The sequence below is a fragment of the Oncorhynchus mykiss genome, chromosome 32, assembly GCF_013265735.2.
Source record: "Oncorhynchus mykiss isolate Arlee chromosome 32, USDA_OmykA_1.1, whole genome shotgun sequence".
In the NCBI taxonomy this organism is placed as follows: domain Eukaryota; kingdom Metazoa; phylum Chordata; class Actinopteri; order Salmoniformes; family Salmonidae; genus Oncorhynchus; species Oncorhynchus mykiss.
The window spans coordinates 28,016,246-28,042,379 of NC_050572.1; the positions used below are offsets into that span (position 1 = coordinate 28,016,246).

General features: G+C 42.0%; 1 protein-coding gene across 3 annotated transcripts in view; it reads left to right on the forward strand.

The window, feature by feature from the left end:
* The first annotated feature begins 320 nt into the window (after positions 1 to 320).
* Positions 321 to 26,134, forward strand: part of kcng2 (potassium voltage-gated channel, subfamily G, member 2) — a 28,023-nt gene continuing 2,209 nt past the window's right edge. The window contains exons 1-4 of one of the 3 annotated variants that reach the window (XM_021560318.2): positions 321 to 878; positions 6,117 to 6,157; positions 6,285 to 6,593; positions 6,749 to 7,337. In XM_021560318.2, coding sequence (XP_021415993.2) covers positions 6,400 to 6,593; positions 6,749 to 7,337 — 783 coding nt within the window. In that variant the 5' untranslated portion in view covers positions 321 to 878; positions 6,117 to 6,157; positions 6,285 to 6,399. The remainder of the gene's footprint in view (positions 879 to 6,116; positions 6,158 to 6,284; positions 6,594 to 6,748; positions 7,338 to 26,134) is intronic. The other 2 variants (XM_036971389.1, XM_021560317.2) reach the window with 2 other exon arrangements.

Sequence of the window (26,134 nt, forward strand, 5' to 3'; positions counted from 1 at the left end):
TTTCCATAAATTGTATGCACAATCACTCTGAAATCATTTATTTCATAGGCCTACACCACAGCCTATGGTAGGCCCTACACCATTATAGGAAAACGAGAGGAGCCTATAACCATGTAATAATACAGTAGCGTCATTGTAGTAGCCCTAGCTGTGTTTATCCCGTCGATCTTTTATAACACAAAGAACATTCCAAACTCAAATTATGTATAACCTATATTTTTTTATTTCTGCGCATACATTCATTTGTGCGCAATTAAACATGTGTATGCCTCATGATTTTTTTTCTTCTGCAATCACAGTGTGAGCTTCTTGAAATGGCTGTTGGAAGCAGGATTCAATTCGGGGAAGAAGCAGAGCATGGCACAAACCGCGCAGCGCGATTTTGCGCGTGAGCGGAGTAGTCTCTGTCGGCATCCTAGACAGTCAGAGCAGAGCCCTCAAATTGGAGTTATCACAGAGCGGCAACACCCAATCATTCACGCTGGGCTCTTCTCAAATCCGCGGTGTCTTTTTCCAACTGTTCTCTCGTGATTTTGTTGAATTTGGACGGATTCTTTTGCAATTATTGTAGTTCATTCGACTTAAAACAATCAAAGTAGTTTTCAGTATTTTTTATTCTCCCCTTGATCTTGCTAATGCGGGTGTGCAGCAAGTTTACCGAACCTTCAAACTTGCTCCATATGAGTCGGAAGTAAAGCACGTGACGTTACCTGGGATTGAGTGCACCTGGTATAAAGTCAATTACCATGTTAGGATCATTTATACGGAGGACGGAGTCGACTGGAGCATGTATTTCATATTGACCAATATGCGCTTTCATAATTGATATCGAAATGTGGGGAAGTTCTCTGCCGATGGACACAAACCGAACACAGCGGGTAGGTGTGGTAATCATGAATGGTATTTCAATGTTTGTACAGACACTTTGAAAAATATTTATTCAGCATCTACTACATAGTAGCCATAACATTTTTCTAAATGTTGGAGTGCGCGGCGCACTTAGGTTAGAGGCAATTGTCACAAATGTGTCTATGATCTAATGTCCATCCATATAAACTGGCTAGGCGAATGTTGATTCACGATGTATGCAGTGTGGAAGAAATTGGGATGCATTTGAAACCTTTCCTTACTATGAACGACTTGTCCAACGGTGTGTCTCTCTCATATCCCAAAGCACCGTAGCCTATGGCAGCGGGTTCCTTTTTGCAAGATGTGCAAAATCTGACAGAGCCAGGTTTAAAGTTGTCTCCGAGATAAGATTAATCTATAGGTGATTTATTTCAAATATAGGCCTTTGAATATTGGATTTTTGGCCGTCTTGGCTCAGTGCAAGCGTTCTGATTGACAATAATCAATAATTGTATAACCACAAAACAAATGGGGCTATAATTGTATTAAACAAAATATTTATATAGTCTACTGAATTCCACCCTCTCAGCTAAACTCTTTCTAGAACCTATCATGGACTGTGATTGAGTTCCATACAAGTCAATGGGTTGTACACCCTTTTAAAACAGCTCCTACCCTCTCAAATGGCTCTCCTTTTACTGCCTGTATGGAATCTCTATATATAGGTCTATGCATTCCTCCCACATTTCATTCACTTGTTGATGTGTGGACTGGACTGGGGGTTGGGGAGGTTAATGCTGTTACACATGACAGTATTCTCCCATTTTTTTCCTATATGTCCTGGAACCACACACAGACAGTCCATGTAATATCTGAGTACATGCAGGGAGAAATAATTACCTTCAAGACAAATTCCAAAGGCGATAGAAACATTATTGCCCTCAAGGGGGAAATGTGTCTTGGACATTGTAGCTGCACTATTTCCAAACTACATGAAGGATGTGATTCAGCCACTATAGACCACATACATTGCATAAATCACGTTCTAACAGTAGAAATGCAGCCACTCCCTTGTGTGGTTGTGTAACGATGTATGGAAGAATAGAGTGTTATTGTGGATGGACTTCTCATACCGATGCCTGTACAGAAACAAGTGCTCTACTGTACATTTCAGTAGGCATCAAACACCCTCTAAGTCTCTACCTTGAGGCTATTTATCTGATACTGTACTTTGCATTCTCTCTAAAGCCCTTTTGCAAATGAACAAAGTACAGCACTTTTAATAAACAAAACTACCCAACCTTACTAAGATGTCATGCCTTTCTGTTTGAATAGACCATCAAGCTCTTTTTACAGGAGCTGTTTTGTCTTCCTCGTGGGGCATGAATCCCTCCCAAAATGGCTATTTTTTTTGTTACAATGTTCTATTTTGATGTTGTCATCCTCCTCTCCATCTTGAAAGTACATCTCCCATCTACGACTGTAAGGATGAACTATCCTATGCTTTTTACAGCCACGTACTCCAGCTCCACATGCAGCTTGACGCATGGGATATAGCAGATGCGGGACCTTGGCAAGGGTCAGGACTGTTGGTCAGGACTGTTCTGAGTATTGGTCCACTAGATGGCTCAAATCTGATGCACATGTTACATTTTAGAATACCTCTAGATTAGGGCTACCTTCATCTGCCTTTTCGTTGTTACTTTCCCCTGGTGTATTTTATAATTGCTTTCATTAAAGGGCTGAATAAATGGGTCACAATTACCTAGCCGTTGAAAATAAGAATTTGTTCTTAACTGACATGCCTAGTTAAATAAAGCCCGGATGATTTTCATGAACCCATCTTTGGGCTTTCAGAATGTTTATGGTAATGACGTGTATTTATGAAAGTGGTCAGTGAAGCAGCGCAGCAACCATGCTCTGTTCTCAGCCGATTTTAAAAGTTTACTCGTTCAAATATGGATATTGTCTTCCCCAAACCATCCGTGCACTGTTAGACATTATCGCAGATTAAACTGGAAGCCCACGTCACTCCAGTATGGCAGGATATGTAGAGTAGGCATAATGCTATGATACAATATCGTACTACAGAGACTACACAGGACCTATTTTGTTGTTGAAGGATAGTGTAGTCCCTCCAGCGGTCACCACTGGTGAGCACAACTGGAGAGAGGCTACCTGTAGTTTAAAGTCATCTCTCTCAGCAGTCCTGTATGTAGGACCAAGCATTGTACTATCCTCCGTTTTCCAGCAAGACGGCACAAATGGATCTGGGACCAGGCTACTGTCTCAGCATTCATTATGTTGACGACTAGTCAAAGGCCCTATCTGTATGATTACGTGGTCCATCATACAGATGTAGGATCTTCATTTGACCAGTATTGTCGTAGCAAAATAATCCTGCATCAACATAATTTGAACGTTTAGTCCATAATGTTGTTTGATCAGTGGTTAGTCTATTAGCTGGTCAAAAGTAGGCTACATGAAAAGTGCAATACTGTTAATATAATTGTGTGGGTTTTCAGTGAATTTATGTAAATCACAAAGCTCATCTGCATTTCCTGTGGAGCTGGAAAATCCTCAGCAATAAAAGTGATCAAATATAAGATCCTACACCTGTGATTGTAAATGATGGCACTGTATGGTCTGTGGGTGTTATGTCACAGTTCATAACCTCCTCCTCTCAGGGGTGGTTTTCTGTGCATTTATGGACCTGAGCCCCCAGAGACAGATGTCATGCTAACCAATGACATCTGATGTGTAGGATGTTTGCAGAAAAAAAAATACATTGACACCTTTTCTGTTTTGTCGATGACATTCAATTCAGCATTGAAAAAAGGTGTAAATGAGTGTTTGTTCCACTTGAGTGAGTCAGACCACAAGTCAGAGACCACTGTGACACCAAATGTGCTTGATGGGTTGTTTTCTTCTAACGCTTCTAATTCTTCTAAAGGGAAATTTCCAAATTGTTCAACTTCATATTCATCATCTCCAGCACCACCCAATCATGAACATATGTGAAAATGGTGCATTTCTATGTTTTGTAGTAAAAAATATGAAGATAAGCATTTCCAAAGACCTCATCAACCAATTTAGTAGGCAATGCCTACTCACAATTAGTCAAAATCACACGATGCACACAGATTATGTCATTGGAAACACCAATTGTTTTAATAAAGTTTTGGTTTTATGATCTGAAATAAAATATCCCAGAAATGTTTCATATGTGCAAAAAGCTTATTTCTCTCAAATTTGTTTGCATCCCTGTTAGTGGGCATTTCTCCTTTGTCAAGATAATCCATCCACCTGACAGGTGTGGAATATCAAGAAGCTGATTAAACAGCATGATCATTACACAGGTGCACGTTGTACTGGGGACAATAAAAGGCCACTCTAAAATGTGCAGTTTCGTCACACAACACAATGCCTTAAGTGTCTAAAGTTTTGAGGGAGCATGTCCACCAGAGCTGTTGCCAGAGAATTTAATGTTCATTTCTCTACCATAAGCCACTTCAAACTTCGTTTTAGATAATTTGGCAGTATGTCCAAACACCCTCACAGCCGCAGACCATGTGTAACCACGTCAGCCCAGGAACTCCATATCCGGCTTCACCTGCGGGATCGTCTGAGATCAGGACAGCTGACGAAACTGAAGTATTTCTGTCTGTAATAAAGCCTTTTTGTGGCAAAACTTATTCTGATTGGCTGGGCCTGGCTCCGCCCCTGCTCAGTCATGTGAAATACATAGATTAGGGCCTAATTTATTTCAATTGACTGATTTCCTTATGAACTGTAACTCAGTAAAATCATTGAAAATGTTGCGTTTTATATTTTTGTTAGGTATAGTAATTTACGGATTACATAGGAAAAACACACTCCGTTATCTGCACTTGACCCTGGATCCATCCCCATTTTTTTGTGCCCCCTTTTGTACATTGTAAAATGAACCAAAGAGAATGTGGTAAACCACGTGGTAAATACATTAGAACACAAGGCTTCAGCAGAAGATGTGACATATTATCTATCTGGAGCTTATTTTCCCCTCGAGCCAGGCACTGGAGCGCACTGACACTTTTCACTGTGTTTAATCAGCGGGCGATGGATACTCCTGGCTCAACCTTGCTTTTTTGGGGTTTCCTAAATCTGCAGTTGTCTTTCATGCATACGAGTAACAGGTCAGTAAAATCATTGTCGTCTGTTTGAAGTCTCCTCCCTAGCTCATTAGGCTGTCATTACGCTAGCATCTTTCAGCGCTCTACTTTAGTTGCAGTAGACCTGACTGAAATGTTTTCACCCATCTGCAGCAATATAATGTAAAATACATCACAATAAATCAATACCTCATCAAAGCACTCTGGTCTCTGGAGACTTTGGAGTGGACATGTATTATTGGACACGAGAGATTAGGGTTTGATGAAGGACATATACATTCTATAATTTCTCAAAGATTTCGTAATGTTTTCCTCTTATCCACCAACAGTCAGTGTCCTGTTTTTTAATTTTATTTAACAAGGCAAGGCAGTTAAGAACAAATTCTTACTTACAATGACGGCCTACCCCAGCCAAACCCGGATGACGCTGGGCCACTTGTGCGCTGCCCTATGGGTCTCCCAATCACGGCCGGATGGGATACATACTGAATTCGAACCAGGGACTGTAGTGACGCCTCTTGCACTAAGATGCAGTACATTAGACCACTGTGCTACTCGGGGATTTTGAGTTTCGGATCACTCTCGTGAATGACTACTCTTAATTGAAACTGACAAGTTTTAGAGTGTAATGCTGAATCATGAAGAGGAGTATTGTGGCTGATAGTAGTTCACTGTGATCTCATTTGGCTTGGTATGAATCATTTAACCCCCACTACGCAGAGCGGCGCTGCATTCTGTCAGTATTAAGACTGGAAGGTGCCATTAGAAAGTGCCACATCTTAGGGGTTTGTTTCTTTGGTTGAAGCTGTGGTTATACTAACTAAAAAAATATATATTGGAAGAAGATTAAAACAAGACATTAATGCTGCAGAATTAATTGCCCTTTTTCTGTTGTAAACAAAGTCAATGGCCCATGAAAGATGAATTACAGGAAGTTTTACTCTGGTATAGCCAACCTGTTACTTATTTTCTTTGTTGAATTTCCACAGTTAATTGGTCTGTATTTATTGTCATTCAGTGAACCTTGATAAATAATACTTTAAAGAGAAGCACCTCCATTTAGGGCCTCAGCAATGTTAAATACCACAACTTAACCAATTCCTCTCTCTGCATCAGGGTTTCTGCTGATGTAAGACTTGTTGTGGTGTGATGAGAGAGTGAGTATGAAGAGGGATTTTTAGAAACGGCTTAACCTTGAGATTCGGACCAAATTTGTCCCAATAAACCTGTGAGATCATCTCGGAAAAAACCCAGAACTTTCTTTCCTCTGCTTTGTTTCCACAGAGACCAGCCCTGCTCCTGGATGGGTGAGGTCCCTGCCAACCCAGTCGGCCAGTGAAACACACCCCCAACCTCACCCCTTTCCTCCCAACCAGGGTCCCCCAGAGGAGCAGCAGGGATGTACCAGGAGGTGGCCTTCCTAGCGGGCAGCACGGAAAAAGAGTTCACGCCCTTCCACTTCCCCCTGGAGAACCAGCAGGAGGTGGTCACTAAGAAGGGCGTGTTCTTTAAACGGCAGCGACTGCTGCGGAGGCCCAATGAGGCGCAGGAGGAGAACGACCTGTCAGCCGTTATCAATGTAGGCGGGATCAGGTACCGTATCCACAGAATCAGGAGTTGGCGTGTTCAACTCGATAATCAATGCGATGCAGTGCCTTAGACCGCTGCGCTACTCGGGAGGGCTCTGGTGCAAGGTTTAAAAGGCATATAAACCGGGCACAGAAACATATGTTTTCCTCTCCCACCAGGTACCGTATCCCCTGGTCCGTTCTGGAGGAGTTTCCTCTGACGCGGCTGGGCCGGCTGAGGAGCTGCAGCTCATTGGACGAGATCATGGAGGTGTGTGACGACTACGACGACGGGCGCCAGGAGTTCTTCTTCGACCGCAGCCCATCTGCGTTCCGCACCATTGTGACGTTCCTGGCGGCAGGGCGGCTCCGACTGCTGAGGGAGATGTGTGCCCTGTCCTTTCAGGAGGAGCTTGTCTACTGGGGCCTGGAGGACACCAGGTTGGAGTGGTGCTGCCTCAGGAAGCTACGCATAAGACAGGAGGAGCTCAAGGAGCAGCTTAGGATGGAGGAGGAGGAAGCAGAGCTCACCACCACCCTGACCCCCCAGAGCTGTGAGGATGGGCTTGGGCCCCCCGGGGCGGGGGGGGAGGAGGAGGAGGAGAGCCGCATGGCGGGGTGTATGCGCAGTCTCCATGACATGGTGGAGAACCCTCAATCTGGACTTCCTGGGAAGATCTTTGCCTTTCTGTCGGTGGTGTTTGTGGCCATCACCGCGGTAACACTCTGCATCAGTACCATGCCTGACCTCAGGGAGGAGGAGGAGAGGGTGAGTTCACTTCCTGTTTATTCTCTGCTCACAGGCTTTACTTCCGGGTCACACTCAGTTGGGTTATATATTGGGCCAGGAGTTTCACCTGACTGAGTTACAGACCTGGAAAAACTCTGGGTACATCCATTTCTGCATTCTGCTGTTAGTCGGATGATGTTTGAGAGACAACCTCTGCATAGTGAGTCTTCCCTCTGATAGTAACTCATCATCACCGAGGTAGTGTGATGGCTCAGGGATGTTGTCATGGACGACTGCTACACTACACGCTACAACTTCAATTACATGAATACCAGATTATTGCCTTTGCCAGGTAACTGCTGCTGCACTCTGGTCTTGCTCTTATTCATGCATTAAAGGAATCTTATTTGCCCACATGGTCTTAGTAATTAACATTGCCTTCAGAAAGTATTCATACCTCTTCACTTATTCCAAATGTTGTTGTTACAGCCTGAATTCAAAATGGATGAAATATAGATGGGGCTTTTCTCACCCATATACACACAATACCCCATAATGACAAAGTGAAAACATATTTTTAGAACATTTAGCAAATGCATTGAAAAATGAAATACAGAAATCTAATTTACATAAGTATTCACACCCTTGAGTCAATACAATAGAATCACCTTTGGCAGCGATTACAGCTGTGGGGAAATGAGTTTGGGCAGGGTGGCTCGTTCTCTGTGGAGATGAATCTTCGATGGAGGAGAGGTTGAGATGGCTGAAGTAGAAGTGTTGTTTGAAGCTGAAAGTGAGTCAAGCACAGTTAGTAAAAAAGATGAGTAGATAACAGTGAAGCCCAAGAATTGAACAAAAAGGGCAAAAAATAGTTGTTGAAAATGAGTCGTTGCTTGTTGAAATGCGTTTTTTGGATAAGGATAAGCCCTGGGACTTAACACCTTCCTCTGGAACTGGATCTTGGACTTCCTGACGGGCCAACCCCCAGGTGGTATGGGTAGGCAACAACACATCTGCCACGCTGATTCTCAACACGGGGGCCCCTCAGGGGTGCGTGCTTAGTCCACTTCTGTACTCCCTGTTCACCCACGACTGCGTGGACAAGCATGACTCCAACACCATCATTAAGTTTGCTGATGACACAACGGTGGTAGGCCTGATCACCGACAACGATGAGACAGCCTATAGAGAAGAGGTCAGAGACCTGGCAGTGACCTTGTTCCCTCAATGTAAACAAGACAAAGGAGATGATCATTGCCTACAGGAAAAGGAGGGCCGAACACACCCCCATTTACAATGACAGGGCTGTAGTGGAGCGGGTCGAGAGTTTCAAGTTCCTTGGTGTCCACATCACCAACAAACAATCATGGTCCAAACTAGAGGTCGACCGATTGTTTTTTTCAACGCCAATTCCGATTATTGGAGGACCAAAAAAAGCTAACACCGACTAATCGGATGATTTAAAATAATATTTGTTTTGTTTTATTTGTATTTGTAATAATGACAATTACAACAATACTGAATGAACACTTCTTTTAGCTTAATATAATACATAAATAAAATCAATTTAGCCTCGAATAAATAATAAAACATGTTCGATTTGGTTTAAATAATGCCAAAACAAAGTGTTGGAGAAGAAAGTAAAAAAGCTAACGTTTAAGTTCCTTGCTCAGAACATGAGAACATATGAAAGCGGGTGGTTCCTTTTAACATGAGTCTTCAATATTCCCAGGTAAGAAGTTTTAGGTTCTAGGAATTATAGGACTATTTCTCTCTATATCATTTGTATTTCATATACCTTTGACTATTGGATGTTCTTATAGGCACTTTAGTATTGCCAGTGTAACACTATAGCTTCCGTCCCTCTCCTCGTCCCTACCTGGGCTCGAACCAGGAACACATCGACAACAGCCACCCTCGAAGCATCGTTACCCATTGCTCCACAAAAGCTGCGGCCCCTGCAGAGCAAGGGAAACAACTACTCCAAGTCTCAGAGCGAGTGACGTTTGAAACGCTATTAGCGTGCACCCCGCTAACTAGCTAGCCATTTAACATCGGTTACACCAGCCTAATCTCGGGAGTTGATAGGCTTGAAGTCATAAACAGCTCAATGCGTGAAGCACAGCGAAGAGCTGCTGGTAAATGCACCAAAGTGCTGTTTGAATGAATGCTTACAAGCCTGCTGCTGCCTACCATCGCTCAGTCAGACTGCTCTATCAAATATCAAATCATAGACTTAATTGTAACATAATAACACACAGAAATATGAGCCTTTGGTCATTGATAGGGTCAAATCCGGAAACTATCATTTAGAAAACAAAACGTTTATTCTTTCAGTGAAATACGGAACCGTTCCGTATTTTATCTAACGGGTGGCATCCCTAAGTCTAAATATTGCTGTTACATTGTACAACCTTCAATGTTATGTCATAATTATGTACAATTCTGGCAAATTAATTACGGTCTTTGTTAGGTATAAATGGACTACACACAGTTCGCAACGAGCCAGGCGGCCCAAACTGCTGCATATACCCTGACTGCTTGCACGGAACGCGAAAAGTGAAGAGAAGTGACACAATTTCCATAATTATAAGAAATTCATGTTAGCAGGAAATATTAACTAAATATGCAGGTTTAAAAATATATGCTTGTGTATTGATTTTAAAGAAAGGCATTGATGTTTATGGTTAGGTTTGGTGCAACGACAGTGCTAAATCATCACCCGTTTGGCGAAGTAGGCTGGGATTTGTGAAATTAACAGGCACCGCATCGATTATATGCAACGCAGGACATGCTAGATAAACTAGTAATATCAACCATGTGTAGTTAACTAGTGATTATGTTAAGATTGATTGTTTTTTATAAGATAAGTTTAATGCTAGCTAGCAACTTACCTTGGCCTCTTGCTGCCCTCGCGTAACAGGTAGTTTGCCTGCCATGCAGGCTCCTCGTGAAGTACAATGTAAGGCAGGTGGTTAGAGCGTTGGAAGGTTGCAAAAACAAATCCCTTAGCTGACAAGGTAAAAATCTGTCGTTCTGCCCCTGAACAAGGCAGTTAACCCACCGTTCCTAGGCCTTAATTGAAAATAAGAATGTTTTCTTAACTGACTTGCCTAGTTAAATAAAGGTGTAAAAAAATATATATTAAAAAAAGTAATTTAAAAATCTGCCAAATCTGCCAAAAATTAGGGCCGATTTTCAAGTTTTCATAACAATCGGAAATCGGCCCTAATTAATCGGCCATTCCGATTAATCGGTCGACCTCTAGTCCAAACACACCAACAAAGTCATGAAGAGGGCACGACAACGCCTTTTCCCCATCAGGAGACTGAAAAGATTTGGCATGCGTCCTCAGATCCCACATACATCCCTGGGTCGCTCCTCTTTTCAGTTCGCTGCAGCTAGCGACTGGAACGAGCTGCAGAAAAAAACTGTCCAGTTTGAGTGTTATCTCCATCTCTTCATTCAAAGACTCAATCATGGACACTCTTACTGACAGTTGTGGCTGCTTCGCGTGATGTATTGTTGTCTCTTCCTTCTTGCCCTTTGTGCTGTTGTCTGTGACCAATAATGTTTGTACCATGTATTGTGCTGCTACCATGTTGTGTTTCTACCATGTTGTTGTGTTGCTACCATGCTGTGTTATGTGTTTTTGTCATGCTATGTTGTGCTATGTCATGCTATGTTGTCTTGGGTCTCTTATGTAGTGTTGTGGTGTCTCGTCGTGATGTGTGTTTTTGTCCTTATATATACATATACATATATATATATTGGGGCGGCAGGGTAGCCTAGTGGTTAGAGCGTTGGACTAGTAACCGGAAGGTTGTGAGTTCAAACCCCCAAGCTGACAAGGTACAAATCTGTCGTTCTGCCCCTGAACAGGCAGTTAACCCACTGTTCCCAGGCCGTCATTGAAAATAAGAATTTGTTCTTAACTGACTTGCCTAGTTAAATAAAGGTAAAATAAAAAAATAAAAAATACAGTGCCTTGCGAAAGTATTCGGCCCCCTTGAACTTTGCGACCTTTTGCCACATTTCAGGCTTCAAACATAAAGATATAAAACTGTATTTTTTTGTGAAGAATCAACAACAAGTGGGACACAATCATGAAGTGGAACGACATTTATTGGATATTTCAAACTTTTTTAACAAATCAAAAACTGAAAAATTGGGCGTGCAAAATTATTCAGCCCCCTTAAGTTAATACTTTGTAGCGCCACCTTTTGCTGTGATTACAGCTGTAAGTCGCTTGGGGTATGTCTCTATCAGTTTTGCACATTGAGAGACTGACATTTTTTTTTCCCATTCCTCCTTGCAAAACAGCTCGAGCTCAGTGAGGTTGGATGGAGAGCATTTGTGAACAGCAGTTTTCAGTTCTTTCCACAGATTCTCGATTGGATTCAGGTCTGGACTTTGACTTGGCCATTCTAACACCTGGATATGTTTATTTTTTAACCATTCCATTGTAGATTTTGCTTTATGTTTTGGATCATTGTCTTGTTGGAAGACAAATCTCCGTCCCAGTCTCAGGTCTTTTGCAGACTCCATCAGGTTTTCTTCCAGAATGGTCCTGTATTTGGCTCCATCCATCTTCCCATCAATTTTAACCATCTTCCCTGTCCCTGCTGAAGAAAAGCAGGCCCAAACCATGATGCTGCCACCACCATGTTTGACAGTGGGGATGGTGTGTTCAGCTGTGTTGCTTTTACGCCAAACATAACGTTTTGCATTGTTGCCAAAAAGTTAAATTTTGGTTTCATCTGACCAGAGCACCTTCTTCCACATGTTTGGTGTGTCTCCCAGGTGGCTTGTGGCAAACTTTAAACAACACTTTTTATGGATGTCTTTAAGAAATGGCTTTCTTCTTGCCACTCTTCCATAAAGGCCAGATTTGTGCAATATACGACTGATTGTTGTCCTATGGACAGAGTCTCCCACCTCAGCTGTAGATCTCTGCAGTTCATCCAGAGTGCTCATGGGCCTCTTGGCTGCATCTCTGATCAGTCTTCTCCTTGTATGAGCTGAAAGTTTAGAGGGACGGCCAGGTCTTGGTAGATTTGCAGTGGTCTGATACTCCTTCCATTTCAATATTATCGCTTGCACAGTGCTCCTTGGGATGTTTAAAGCTTGGGAAATCTTTTTGTATCCAAATCCGGCTTTAAACTTCTTCACAACAGTATCTCGGACCTGCCTGGTGTGTTCCTTGTTCTTCCTGATGCTCTCTGCGCTTTTAACGGACCTCTGAGACTATCACAGTGCAGGTGCATTTATACGGAGACTTGATTACACACAGGTGGATTGTATTTATCATCATTAGTCATTTAGGTCAACATTGGATCATTCAGAGATCCTCACTGAACTTCTGGAGAGAGTTTGCTGCACTGAAAGTAAAGGGGCTGAATAATTTTGCACGCCCAATTTTTCAGTTTTTGATTTGTTAAACAAGTTTGAAATATCCAATAAATGTCGTTCCACTTCATGATTTTGTCCCACTTGTTGTTGATTCTTCACAAAAAAATACAGTTTTATATCTTTATGTTTGAAGCCTGAAATGTGGCAAAAGGTCGCAAAGTTCAAGGAGGCCGAATACTTTCGCAAGGCACTGTGTATGTATATATATGTATATATACATAATTTTTTTTAACCCAGCCCCCGTCCCCGCAGGAGGCCTTTTGGTAGACTGTTACTGTTAATAAGAATTTGTTCTTAACTGACTTGTCAAGTTAAATAAAAATATCCTCAAAGTTCTACAGCTACACCATCGAGAGCATCCTGACCAGTTGCATCACCGCCTGGTATGGCAACTGCTCAGCATCAGTAAGGCGGTACAGAGGGTAGTGCATACAGCCCAGTACATCACTGGGGCCAAGCTTCCTGCCATCCAGGACCTATATACTAGGCAGTGTCAGAGGAAGGCCCAAAAGATTGTCAAAGACTCTACTCACCCAAGTCATAGACTGTTCTCTCTGCTACCACATGGCAAGCGGTACTGGAGCTCCAAGTCTAGGTCCAAGAGGCTTCTTAACAGCTTCTACCACCAAGCCATAAAACTGCTGAACAATAAATCAAATGGCCAACCAGACTGTGCCCCTTTGTTTTTACACTGTTGTGACAAATAACATTTGATTTGAGAAACCCTTTTGAAGTCACGAGGATGGTGAAGAAGGTGCTGGATTCTTTTTCAGGAGTGGCTTCGGGACAATTCTCTGAATGTCCTTGAGTGGCCCAGCCAGAGCCCGGACTTGAACCCAATTGAACATCTCTGGAGAGACCTGAAAATATCTGTGCAGCGACACTCCCCATCCAACCTGACAGAGCTTGAAACTCCTCAAATACAGGTGTGCCAAGCTTGTAGCATCATACTCAAGAAGACTCAAGGCTGTAATTGCTGCCAAAGGTGCTTCAACAAAGTACTGAGTAAAGGGTCTGAATACTTATGTAAATGTGATATTTCCATTTATTTTTTAATTTTATAATACGTTGTCATCAATGCAAAGGGTGGTTACTTTGAATAATCTCAAATATAAAATATATTTAGATTTGATTAACACTTTTTTTGGTTACTACATGATTCCATATGTGTTATTTCATAGTTTTGATGTCTTCACTATTATTCTGCAATGTGTATATCTATCTTTTTTTTTAAATTTTACCTTGCGTTATTTAATTTTGGTGATCTTTATTGTCCACCTGCACAGTAGATGGTAGAATTCACGTAATTATTGCGAATAGGTGCCATTCTTTGCGAGGGTTTGGAAAACCTGGTCTTCGTGGTTCTGTTCGAAATTCATAGATAATTGTATGTGTCATTCAAAAATCATGTTAAACACTATTATTGCAATTCCATGCAATTTGTGACTTGTTAAGCACATTTTTACTCCTGAACTTATCGGTTTTCCATAACAAATGGGTTGAATACTTATTGACTCGAGACATTTCATCTTATAATTTTTTATTAACTTGTAAAACTGTCTAAAAACACAATTCCGCTTTGAAATGATGGGGTATTATGTGTAGGCCAGTGACGAGAGGCCAAGGGGTGTGAATACTTTCTGAAGGCACATTGAGCCAGATATTGTCCTCTTGGGGGTCTCCATAGGGGTTAGAAATTGGGCATTGGCCACTTACTGCATCAATTCCCCTGACGGCCTGAGGGATAAGTAAACTATATGAAGTAATTATATCATAATCTTTTCTGGGTGTTTCAGAACTAGTAGTTGTGCCTCTGAGACCTCAGGGTTCCTGCTGGAGTGTCTTTGTGGTGGAATAAACTGACAACCTCCTGAATGACATCAAAAAAGCTTTAAAATGATTAAAGAGAACCTCTGCAGGCTTCTCCCACTATCAAAGAGACCTCCACGTCGGGGTGAAAAAACGATGGAGAGGGGGGTGAGAGGACTGAGGAAGTGCTGTATCTTCAAAGGGGAAATCAATCTGAGTACAAGGAGGGTTAGCGAGCTACAGTAACTATGAGGGTTATCGCGCTACAGTAATTACCAGGAGGGTTAGAGAGCTACAGTAACTGAGGGTTATCGCGCTACAGTAATTACCAGGAGGGTTAGAGAGCTACAGTAACTATGAGGGTTATCGCGCTACAGTAATTACCAGGAGGGTTAGAGAGCTACAGTAACTATGAGGGTTATCGCGCTACAGTAATTACCAGGAGGGTTAGAGAGCTACAGTAACTATGAGGGTTATCGCGCTACAGTAATTACCAGGAGGGTTAGAGAGCTAACTACAAGGAGGGTTAGCTAGTTACAGTAGCTACATGGAGGATTAGTGAGCTAGCGACATGGAGGGTTAGCTAGTTACAGTAGCTACAAGGAGGATTAGTGAGCTAGCGACATGGAGGGTTAGCTAGTTACAGTAGCTACAAGGAAGGTTACCCTTACAAAAAAAATTGCAGTCAAAGTGCAGTATAACTGCAGTATGCTGCAATTACTGCAGTTTAAAAAATTCTATCTTTTTTTGTAAGGGTAACGTGCTACAGTAGCTACAAGGATGGTTAGAGAGCTAACTATAAGGAGGGTTAGCTAGTTCAAATCAAATTTTATCCGATGTTATTGCGGGTGTAGCGAAATGCTTGTGCTTCTAGCAGACAGTGCAGCAATATCTAACAAGTAATATCTAACCAATTACACAACATATACACACAAATCTAAGTAGGAATTAATTAAGACTACATACATATATGGACGAGCGACGTCAGAGCAGAACGGACTAAGATACAGTATATACATAAGAGATGAGTAATGCCAGATGTGTAAACATTATTAAAGTGACTAGTGTTCCATTCCTTAAAGTGGCCAGTGATTCCTAGTCTATGCCTATAGGCAGCAGCCTCTGTGTTAGTGATGACTGTTAAACAGTCTGGCCTTGAGATAGAAGCTGTTTTTCAGTCTCTCGGTCCCAGCTTTGATGCACCTGTACTGACCTCACCTTCTGTATGATAGCGGGGTGAACAGGGAGTGGCTTGGGTGGTTGATGTTCTTGAGGATCTTTTTGACCTTCCTGTGACATCGGGTGCTGTAGGTGTCCTGGAGGGTGGGTAGTTTGCTCCCGGTAATGCGTTGGGCAAACCGCACCACCATCTGGAGAGCCATGAGGTTGCGGGCGTTGCAGTTGCCGTTTTAGTTGACAAGCCAAATTTCTTTAGCCTCCTGAGGTTGATGAGGCTCTGTTGCGCCTTCTTCACCACACTGTCTGTGTGGGTGGTCCATTTCAGTTTGTCAGTGATGTGTATGCCAAGGAACTTGAAGCTTTCCACCTTCTCCACTGCAGTCCCGTCGATGTAGATGGGGGGGTGCACCCTCTGATGTCCACAATCATCTTCTTTGTTTTGTTGACGTTGAGTGAGAGGTTGTTTTCCAGGTACCACACTCCCAGAGCCCTCACCTCCCTGTAGGCTGTCTCATCATTGTTGGTAATCAAGCCTACTACTGTTGTATCATTTGCAAACTTGAATGCGTTGGAGGCGTGCTTGGCCACGCTGTCGTGGTTGAACGGGGAGTACAGGAGGCGGCTGAGCACGTACCCTTGTAGGGCCCCAGTGTTGAGGATCAACGGAGTGACGGTGATGTTTCCCACCACCTGGGGGCGGCCTGTCAGGAAGTCCAGGACCCAGTTGCACAGGGCGGGATTCAGACCCAGGGCCTTGAACTTAATGATGAGCTTGGAGGGTACTATGGTGTTGAATGCTGTGCTATAGTCGATTAAACAGTATTCTTACATAGGTATTCCTCTTGTCCAGATGGGATAGGGCAGAGTGATGGCGATTGCATCATCTGTGGATCTATTGGGGCGGTAAGCAAATTGAAGTGGGTCTAGGGTGGCAGGTAAGGTGGAGGTGATATGATCCTTGACTAGTTTCTCAAAGCACTTCATGATAACAGAGGTGAGTGCTACGGGGCGATAGTCATTCAGTTCAGTTACCTTTGCATTCTTGGGTACAGGAACAATGGTGACCATCTTGAAGCATGACTGGGATAGGGAAAGATTGAATATGCCCGTAAACACACCAGCCAGCTGGTCTGTACATGCTCTGATGACGCGGCTAGGGATGCCGTCTGGGCCGGCATCCTTGCGAGGTTTAACACGTTTAAATGTTTTACTCATGCCGGCCACAGAGAAGGAGAGCCCACAGTCCTTGGTAGCGGGCTGCGTCGGTGGCACTGTGTTATCCTCAAAGCGTGCAACGAATGTGTTTAGCCTGTCCGGAAGCAAGACGTCGGTCTCGGTGACGTGGCTGGTTTTCCTTTTGTAGTCTATGATTGTCTGTAGTCCCTAGTTGCAGTTGCTACATGGAGGGTTCGTTACAGTACAAAGAGGGATAGCGTTAGCGAGCTAACTCCCCAAACCAAGACCTTCTCTTGGAGTGCTCATTTCCTATTAGTGGAGGGGAGGTTACTGGATGAACTTTTAAAAGAGTAAATACTGTAAGTGAGTGAGGGAGACCGAGGTCAGGCAAGGATATATGCTGCTGTGTTACAATGAGAGAGACTTGACAAACAAACAAGAATACTCTGTACTTGGTGATAGGGAGCAGTATTATGGAATGTTTTCTGTGTATTACCATCTCAATGTTTGGACCCTTACAAAAAATGATTGCCGTTTTGAAACTGCTGTAAAAGTGCAGTAACTGCAGTCGACTGCTATTTTGGACGCAGTAATTGCAGAATAACTGCAGTATACGGCAGTTGAACTGCAGTTACACTGCAAAATTACTGCAGTAAAAGACAACGGTGCAGTTATACTGCACTCTGACTGCAATCTTTTTTCGTAAGGGGGGTTCAAGGAGAGTAGTGTAGTCCCATGCTGTAGGTGTGTAGGTTATGCTGTAGGTGTGTAGTCCCATGCTGTAGGTGTGTAGTCCCATGCTGTAGGTGTGTAGTCCCATGCTGTAGGTGTGTAGTCCCATGCTGTAGGTGTGTAGGTTATGCTGTAGGTGTGTAGTCCCATGCTGTAGGTGTGTAGTCCCATGCTGTAGGTGTGTAGGTTATGCTGTGGGCTGTATGTTCATGTGTTAATGTTAGGCAGAACAATATTGTGACTAAACACTTCAGTGAAATCCAGATCAACTAGCTTCATTAGCCAGAGCTAATAACCTTTTTTGAATGGAGTCCACCCACCATCCTCTTCCATTTAGCTAATATCCATTAACAGGAGGCTTCTGATGGCACAGATCTTCCCACTATGGCTGCAAATGAAACTAATGAAATTAAATCCCAGAACGCCTTCTTTATTGAGATGTAGATTCAGAATCAGTTTATCATGATGTGATGTTTCAGCTATAGGCTAAACGCATGAACAACTAGACCAGCAGGGTAAAAATATACTACAGTTGAAGTCGGAAGTTTACATAACTAACATCACTAAGGTTGGAGTTATTATGTCACGCCCTGGCCTTAGTATTTTGTGTTTTCTTTATTATTTTGGTCAGGCCAGGGTGTCACATGGGTATTTATGTGGTGTGTTTTGTCTAGGGTTTTTTTGTAGGTTATGGGATTGTGGTTTAGTGAAGTAGTCTAGGTAAGTCTATGGTTGCCTAGAGTGGTTCTCAATCAGAGGCAGGTGTTTATCGTTGTCTCTGATTGGGAACCATATTTAGGCAGCCATATTCTTTTAGTGTTTCGTGGGTGATTGTTCCTGTCTCTGTTGCACCAGATAGGGCTGTTTCGTTTTTTTTTTTTCCACGGTTCTTGTTTTTTTTTTTTTGTATATTGTTCATTTATCATCTTCATTAAAGATGTATAAAGATAACCACGCTGCATTTTGGTCCTCCTCTCTTTCACCGGAAGAAAACCGTAACATATTAAAACTCGTTTTTCAACCACTCCACAAATTTCTTGTTAACAGACTATCGTTTTGGCAAATCGGTTAGGACATCTACTTTGTGCATAACACAAGTAATTTTTCCAACAATTGTTTACAGATTATTTCACTTATAATTCACTGTATCACAATTCCAGTGGGTCAGAAGTTTACATACACTAAGTAGACTGTGCCTTTTTAAACGGCTTGTAAAAGTCCAGAAAATTATGTCATGGCTTTAGAAGCTTCTGATAGGCTAATTGACATAATTTGAGTCAATTAGAGGTGTACCTGTGGATGTATTTCAAGGACTACCTTCAAACTCAGTGCCTCTTTGCTTGACATCATGGGAAAATCTAAAGAAATCAGCCAAGACTTCAGAAAAAAAATTGTAGACTTCAAGTCTGGTTCATCCTTGGGAGCAATTTCCAAACGCCTGAAGGTACCACGTTCATCTGTACAAACAATAGCACGCAAGTATAATCACCATGGGACCATGCAGGCGTCATACCGCTCAGGAAGGAGACGCGTTCTGTCTCCTAGAGATGAACGTACTTTGGTGCTAAAAGTGCAAATCAATCCCAGAACAACAGCAAAATACCTTGTAAACATCTGGAGGAAACCGGTACGAAAGTATCTACAGTGGGGAGAACAAGTATTTGATACACTGCCGATTTTGCAGGTTTTCCTACTTACAAAGCATGTAGAGGTCTGTAATTTTTATCATAGGTACACTTCAACTGTGAGAGACAGAATCTAAAACAAAAATCCAGAAAATCACATTGTATGATTTTTAAGTAATTACTTTTGACTTCAACTGTACATTTGTAGTCTTACACTAAGAGGTGGCGTCCTCAACCATGTTAAATCTTACATTCTGTTCAGGAATTTAGCTTGTTCCTCCGTCCAGAGGACAGGCTTATCTCACCTGCTCAGAGATGTTTTGACAACCCTTGTCTTCCTGACTCCAGTTAGGCTCTAACTTTCACATCCCTTTGCCTGTGTGCAGGTGTGGATCCATTAAAACAGAAACAATGTTGTGGTTTGTGTAAAAGTGTCAGAGGACAAATCCAATGTGATGATGGTGATTTTAAAGCACTTAGCTTGTCTGTTCTGATATAGCTCTGAGAGCGATTCGGGGCCACATAACAGCTGCATGCATGCATGCACACACACACACACACACACACACACACTTTTATGGGTCTGCTTATTGTCTCTATCTGGATGAATAGAGGATTAAGAACTGTGTCTTCAGAGTTATCTCCTCAGAGTAGTAGAATTGGGATGTCAATTTCATCCATGAACAAAATGTCTTATTTCTCCCCCTGTAAAGTCTGTGGAAATGTAGGACTTGTTTTATCCGTTTTCATCTCTCTGATAAATGACTGGGGAGATCTCTGGCTGATTTAATGGAGAGCTGAGCTTTCAGGTTACCATCTTCACAGGTGAAAGAGAACGAGGGGAAATGACTTTAAATCTTTAAATTGTTCTGCCTTGAATTGTTAATTTTCTGTTCGTAAATGGAATACTAATAACTCATATTCTTTACTCTGAATCCTCCTCATGAGACTTTGGGATACTTTAGTCTTGAATTAATAAAATTCTTGCTTGTTCCCTCACTCAGCTACTCTGTCTCCTCTCTTGCATACAGTATACAGTGCTGTGAAGAAAAATGATTTGCCCCCTTTCAGATTCTCTATTTATGCATATTTTTGATACTGAATGTTATCGGATCTTCAAACCAAAACCTAACATTAGATAAAAGGAACCTGCGTGAACAAATGACACAAGAATTAAATACTTATTTCATTAAAAAAGGTATGCAACACCCAATGCCCCTGTGTGATAAAGTAATTGCCCCCCTACACTCAACTGGTTGTGCCACCTTTAGCTGTAATGACTCCAACCAAACGCTTCCTGTAGTTGTTGATCAGTCTCTCACATCACTGTGAAGGAATTTTGGCCCACTCTTCCATGCAGAACTGCTTTAACTCAGCGACATTTGTTGGTTTTCAAGCATGAACTGCTCATTTCAAGGCCTGCCACATCTCAATTGGGATTAGGTCTGGACTTGAACCATTTTCATGTACACTTGATTGTGTGTTTTGTATCATTGTCTTGCTGCATGATCCAGCTGCACTTCAGCTTCAGCTCAGACAGATGGCCTGACATTCTCCTGTAGAATTCTCTGATACAGAGCAGAATTCATGATTCCTTCTATTAAGGCAAGTCGTCCAGGTCCTGAGGCAGCAAAACATCCCCAAACCATCACACTACCACCACCATGCTTGACCGTTCGTATAAGGTTCATATTATGGAATGCAGTGTTTGGTTTTCGCCAGGCATAATGGGACCCATGTCGTCCAAAAAGTTATACTTTTGACTCATCTGTCCATGGAACATTCTCCCAAGAGTCTTGATGATTATCCAGGTGCTTTTTGGCAAACTTGAGTCAACTTTTTGGATGAGATGGGTCCCAATTATGTCTGGCGAAAACCAAACGCTGCAGTGAGACGGCTACTATCTCTCTCTGCTCTAATCATACAACAGGATCCTGAGGCCATCTAGCCTCAAGCAAATTCTCTCACACACGCACACAGCATGGCTGGCGGGCAGCACCTTGATCCTCTGTTAGAGAGACAGCAGCTCCCTGAGTTCAGAGTGCCCCTGTTGTTTCTCCTTCGGCAGCTGCCCCTATACCAGCCCACAGTCTACAAATACTACCAGGTGTGTCAGCCCACAGTACAAATGCTACCATGTGTGTCAGCCAACAGTCTACATATACTACCAGGTTTGTCTTCTCTGCTATTTAAATCTAAAATCAGTATTAACATACAGTTCCTTCAGAAAGTATTCACTTGACTTATTCCACATTTTGTTGTTACAGCCTGAATTCAAAATTGATTAAACACATTTTCTTTCTCACCCATCTACACACAATACCCCATAATGACAAAGTGAAAACATGTTTTTTATGGGTTTTTTTGCAAATGTATTGAAAATGAAATACCGACATATTTAAATGAAGTATTCACACCCCCGAGCCAATACTTTGTAGAAACCCTTTTGGCAGCAATTACAGCTATGACTCTTTCTTGGTAAGTCTAAGAGTTTTCCACACCTGGATTGTGAAACATTTGCCCATTTTATTCTTTAAAAAAATCTTCAAATTCTGTCCAATTGGTTGTTGATCGTTGCTAGACAACAAATTTCAGGTCTTGCCATAGATTTTCAAGTAGATTTAAGTCAAAACTGTAACTGCCAACATTCACTGTCATCTTGGTAAGCAACTCCAGTGTAGATTTTGCCTTGTGTTTTAGGTTATTGTCTTGCTGAAAGGTGAATTAATCTCCCAGTGTCTGGTGGAGAGCAGACTGAACCAGGTTTTCCTCTATGATTTTGTCTGTTCTGAGCTCCATTGTCACGCCCTGACCTTAGATATCTCTGTTTTTCTATATATTTTGGTTAGGTCAGGGTGTGACTAGGGTGGGTACTCTAGTTTTTGTATGTCTAGGGTTTTTGTATGTCTATGTTGGCCTGATATGGTTCCCAATCAGAGACAGCTGTTTATCGTTGTCTCTGATTGGGGATCATATTTAGGTAGCCATTTTCCTCATTTGTGTTGTGGGATCTTGTCTATGTATAGTTTCCTTAGTGCACAGCAGTAGCATCACGTTTCGTTGGGTTGTTGTTTTGTTAGGTGAGTTTCAGTTTATTCAAATTATGTGGAACTCTACTCACGCTGCGTGCGCCTTGGTCTCATCATTATGACGAATGTGACATCCATTCCCTTTCTTTGTTATTCAAAAAAAAACTCCCCAGTCTTTAACGATTACAAGCATAACCATAACATGATGCCATCACCACTATGCTTGAAAATATGGATAGTGGTGCTCAGTAATGTGTTGTATTTGCCCCAAACATAACACTTTGTATTCAGGACAAAATGTTATTTGCTTTGCCATAGTTTTTGCAGTATTACTTTAGTACCTTTTTGCAAACAGGATGCATGTTTTGGAGTAGTTTTATTCTATTCAGGTTTCCTTCTATTCACTCTGTCATTTAGGTTAGTATTGTGGAGTAACTACAATGTTGTTGATCCATCTTCAGTTCTCCACAGCCATTAAACTATGTAACTGTTTTAAAGTCACCGTTGGCCTTGTGGTGAAATCCCTGAGATGTTTCCTTCCTCTCAGGCAACTGAGTTAGGAAGGATGCCTGTATCTTTGTAGTGACTGGGTGTATTGGTACACCATCCAAAGATTGTTTTGTTTGTTTACCTTCTCAATAGGTGCCCTTCTTTGTGAGGCATTGCAAAACCTCCCTGGTCTTTGTGGTTGAGTCATTATTTACCTTACAGATTATTGTATGTGTGGGGTACAGAGACAAAGTAGTCATTCAATCATGTTAAACCCTATTATTGCACACAGAGTGAGTCCATGCAAGGTATGTGACTTGTTAAGCAGACTTTTAAATTGTTAAGTTAATTATGCTTGCTATAACAAATGAGTATTCAACTTACTGACTCAAGACATTTCAGCTTTTCATTTATTAATTTGTAAAAATGTCGACAACAAAAAACATGGAGTATTGTGTGTAGGCCAGTGACAAAATATACATGTAATCCATTTTAAATTCAGGCTGTAACACGTGTGGGAAGGTCTACGGATGTGAATACTGTATACGACTAGGTGTGTCAGCCCACAGTCTACATGTACTACCATGTGTCAGCCTACAGTCTACATATACTACCAAGTGTCAGCTCACAGTCTACATTTACTACCAAATGTCAGCCTACAGTCTACATGTACTACCAAGTATCAGCCTACAGTCTACATGTACTACCAAGTGTCAGCCTACAGTCTACATGTACTACCAAGTGTCAGCCCACAGTCTACATGTACTACCAAGTGTCAGCCTACAGTCTACATGTACTACCAAGTGTCAGCCCACAGTCTACATGTACTACCAAGTGTCAGCCCACAGTCTACATGTACTACCAAGTGTCAGCCCACAGTCTACATGTACTACCAAGTGTCAGCCCACAGTCTACATGTACTACCAAGTGTCAGCCCACAGTCTACATGTACTACCAAGTGTCAGCCCACAGTCTACATGTACTACCAAGTGTCAGCCCACAGTCTACATGTACTACCAAGTGTCAGCCCACAGTCTACATGTACTACCAAGTGTCAGCCCACAGTCTACATGTACTACCAAGTGTCAGCCCACAGTCTACATGTACTACCAAGTGTCAGCCCACAGTCTACATGTACTACCAAGTGTCAGCCCACAGTCTACATGTACTACCAAGTGTCAGCCCACAGTCTACATGTACTACCAAGTGTCAGCCCACAGTCTACATGTACTACCAAGTGTCAGCCCACAGTCTACATGTACTACCAAGTGTCAGCCCACAGTCTACATGTACTACCAAGTGTCAGTCTACAGTCTGAAATTGAGCGAACAGTGTAACATTTTTGCAACAAGGGAAAAGACAGAGCGATTTCCTCTAGATACCACATTCAGAACAGCTTTCCCATTTTGAAATGTCAACATATTTTATACAAGGTTTCTGTTGCACTTGTACCTTTAAAACAACATCAGATCTTCAATATTATATCCAGTATCAGAAAAAATAACAATAGGCTGGACAGCACCACCTACTGGAGAATTGATCTATCTACATCTACCTTTGGTCTCCCATCCAGGGTGTTAACCAAGCCCAGCCCTGCATAGATATGATTTTGTCACTCACTGTGCTATCATGAGAATAATTAATGAGATCCCCACTTAAAACTAGATACATTCACTGTTGCTATCAAAGTCATTCCAACGGGTAGGTTTAACACAGCAAAGGAAATGTAACCATACTTAATACATCATTATCATCAATTGTACTAGTTAGGCCTTTTAAAGCATTTGCAAAGTCATCAACAGCTATTGTTTCAATTCAACCCAGGGGTCAAAACAGGAGTTGGAGAATCTAGACCCAAGAAATGTGTGTTCTCAGATGAGGAATTCAAAAATGGTCGCCATGTTCATAGCTGCTATGTTAACAGTCCTGTCCTCACCCCGCTTTAAACCTGCAACATTTTCTCCCCGCCAACAACAGGGGTGTGAACAGATTGTTTCATGAACAGTGCTTGTTCCCATAGAAATAGACGTGGCGTGCGCAGGGGGGCCTGAGTGGGGAAAGTTTGGTTAACACACTTCATGGCTGGTACACGCCTGTCTGGAGCTCTGATACGGTCAGAGTAGCATGTTTGCTGAATCGGATAATTGTGTGTTTTTAATTTGATCCACTGTGGCCGTGTCTGTGTATCACAGAGCACTGTAGGGCATGGGGAAGGGGGGAAGGGGGCCTGCGGTGCATGTAGCCTACTCCATTAGAAAGATTCCCATCAAAGGACAACGTTACTACAACAACGACGGGCCAAATTGTAAATATGTTTTACAGGTGCACACAAAAAAAACTGATTGAATCAACATCGTTTCCATGTCATTTTAACACACAAAAACAAATCATGATGACGTTGAATCAACGTGGAAAACTGATTGGATTTACAAAAGTCATCAACTCAAGGGAATTTCCTCTTTTTTTTTTTTTTACCCAACTTTTAACCTAAACCCAATGTCATGGTGGCATCTTTTGTTAACTTCATGTTGAATTCACGTTAGTTGATAACTCCACCAGACGTCTGTGCCAGTGGGTTTATCGTTGTGCTCTGTGAATAACCAAGCATAGTGACGTGGTTGCATGTTGTCTGAATTAGTAAACATGGAAGAAAGGTTGTTTTCTGAAATGTTTATTTCTGTTCTGCCTTCTAAGCCGTTCAAATACACAGATTTGCTTTGATGAAATTATATTTACTACAATAATGAGAATCTAAATTGTCCCCCAGCTCTGTTCTTACTCTCCCTCCTCACTATGCGATGTTGTATGTTTCCAAGGATACACTGGATTGGTTTTTAAGCACCTCTTATTCACAAGGGATGATTTTCTAACAGGTTAGAGCTCAATAGCTGCTCAAAGACACATGTTCCCTAATAACATTTAAGGAGTAATTGGGTAGAATGTATAATGAAACGGAAGGCAAGTCACAAAAAGTTGGCAAAAGTAATTCAGACATTATTTTATGCTCACTTGTTCTTAAACATGTTGATGAAACGTAGCTAGGTTTCCCAGAGTAAGAGTGCAATGAAAGGAGGACCAACAGCTTGGGTTATTTCTTTTATACAAATAAATAATTATAGATGGCTTTACGCATCCACCCCCTTCTCCATCCCCTCCTCCCCCTTTCTCACAGTTCTCCTTGTGGGCCTGTTTTCATAATCTCATGTAATTACAGTTCTATAATATTTATGGACCAATTTAGAGCAGACGGAAAATGTATTACCCTACAGGAAGTAAGGATGTTTCAGCATGTCAGATGTAAATGTATTACCCTACAGGAAGTAAGGATGTTTCAGCATGTCAGATGTAAATGTATTACCCTACAGGAAGTAAGGATGTTTCAGCA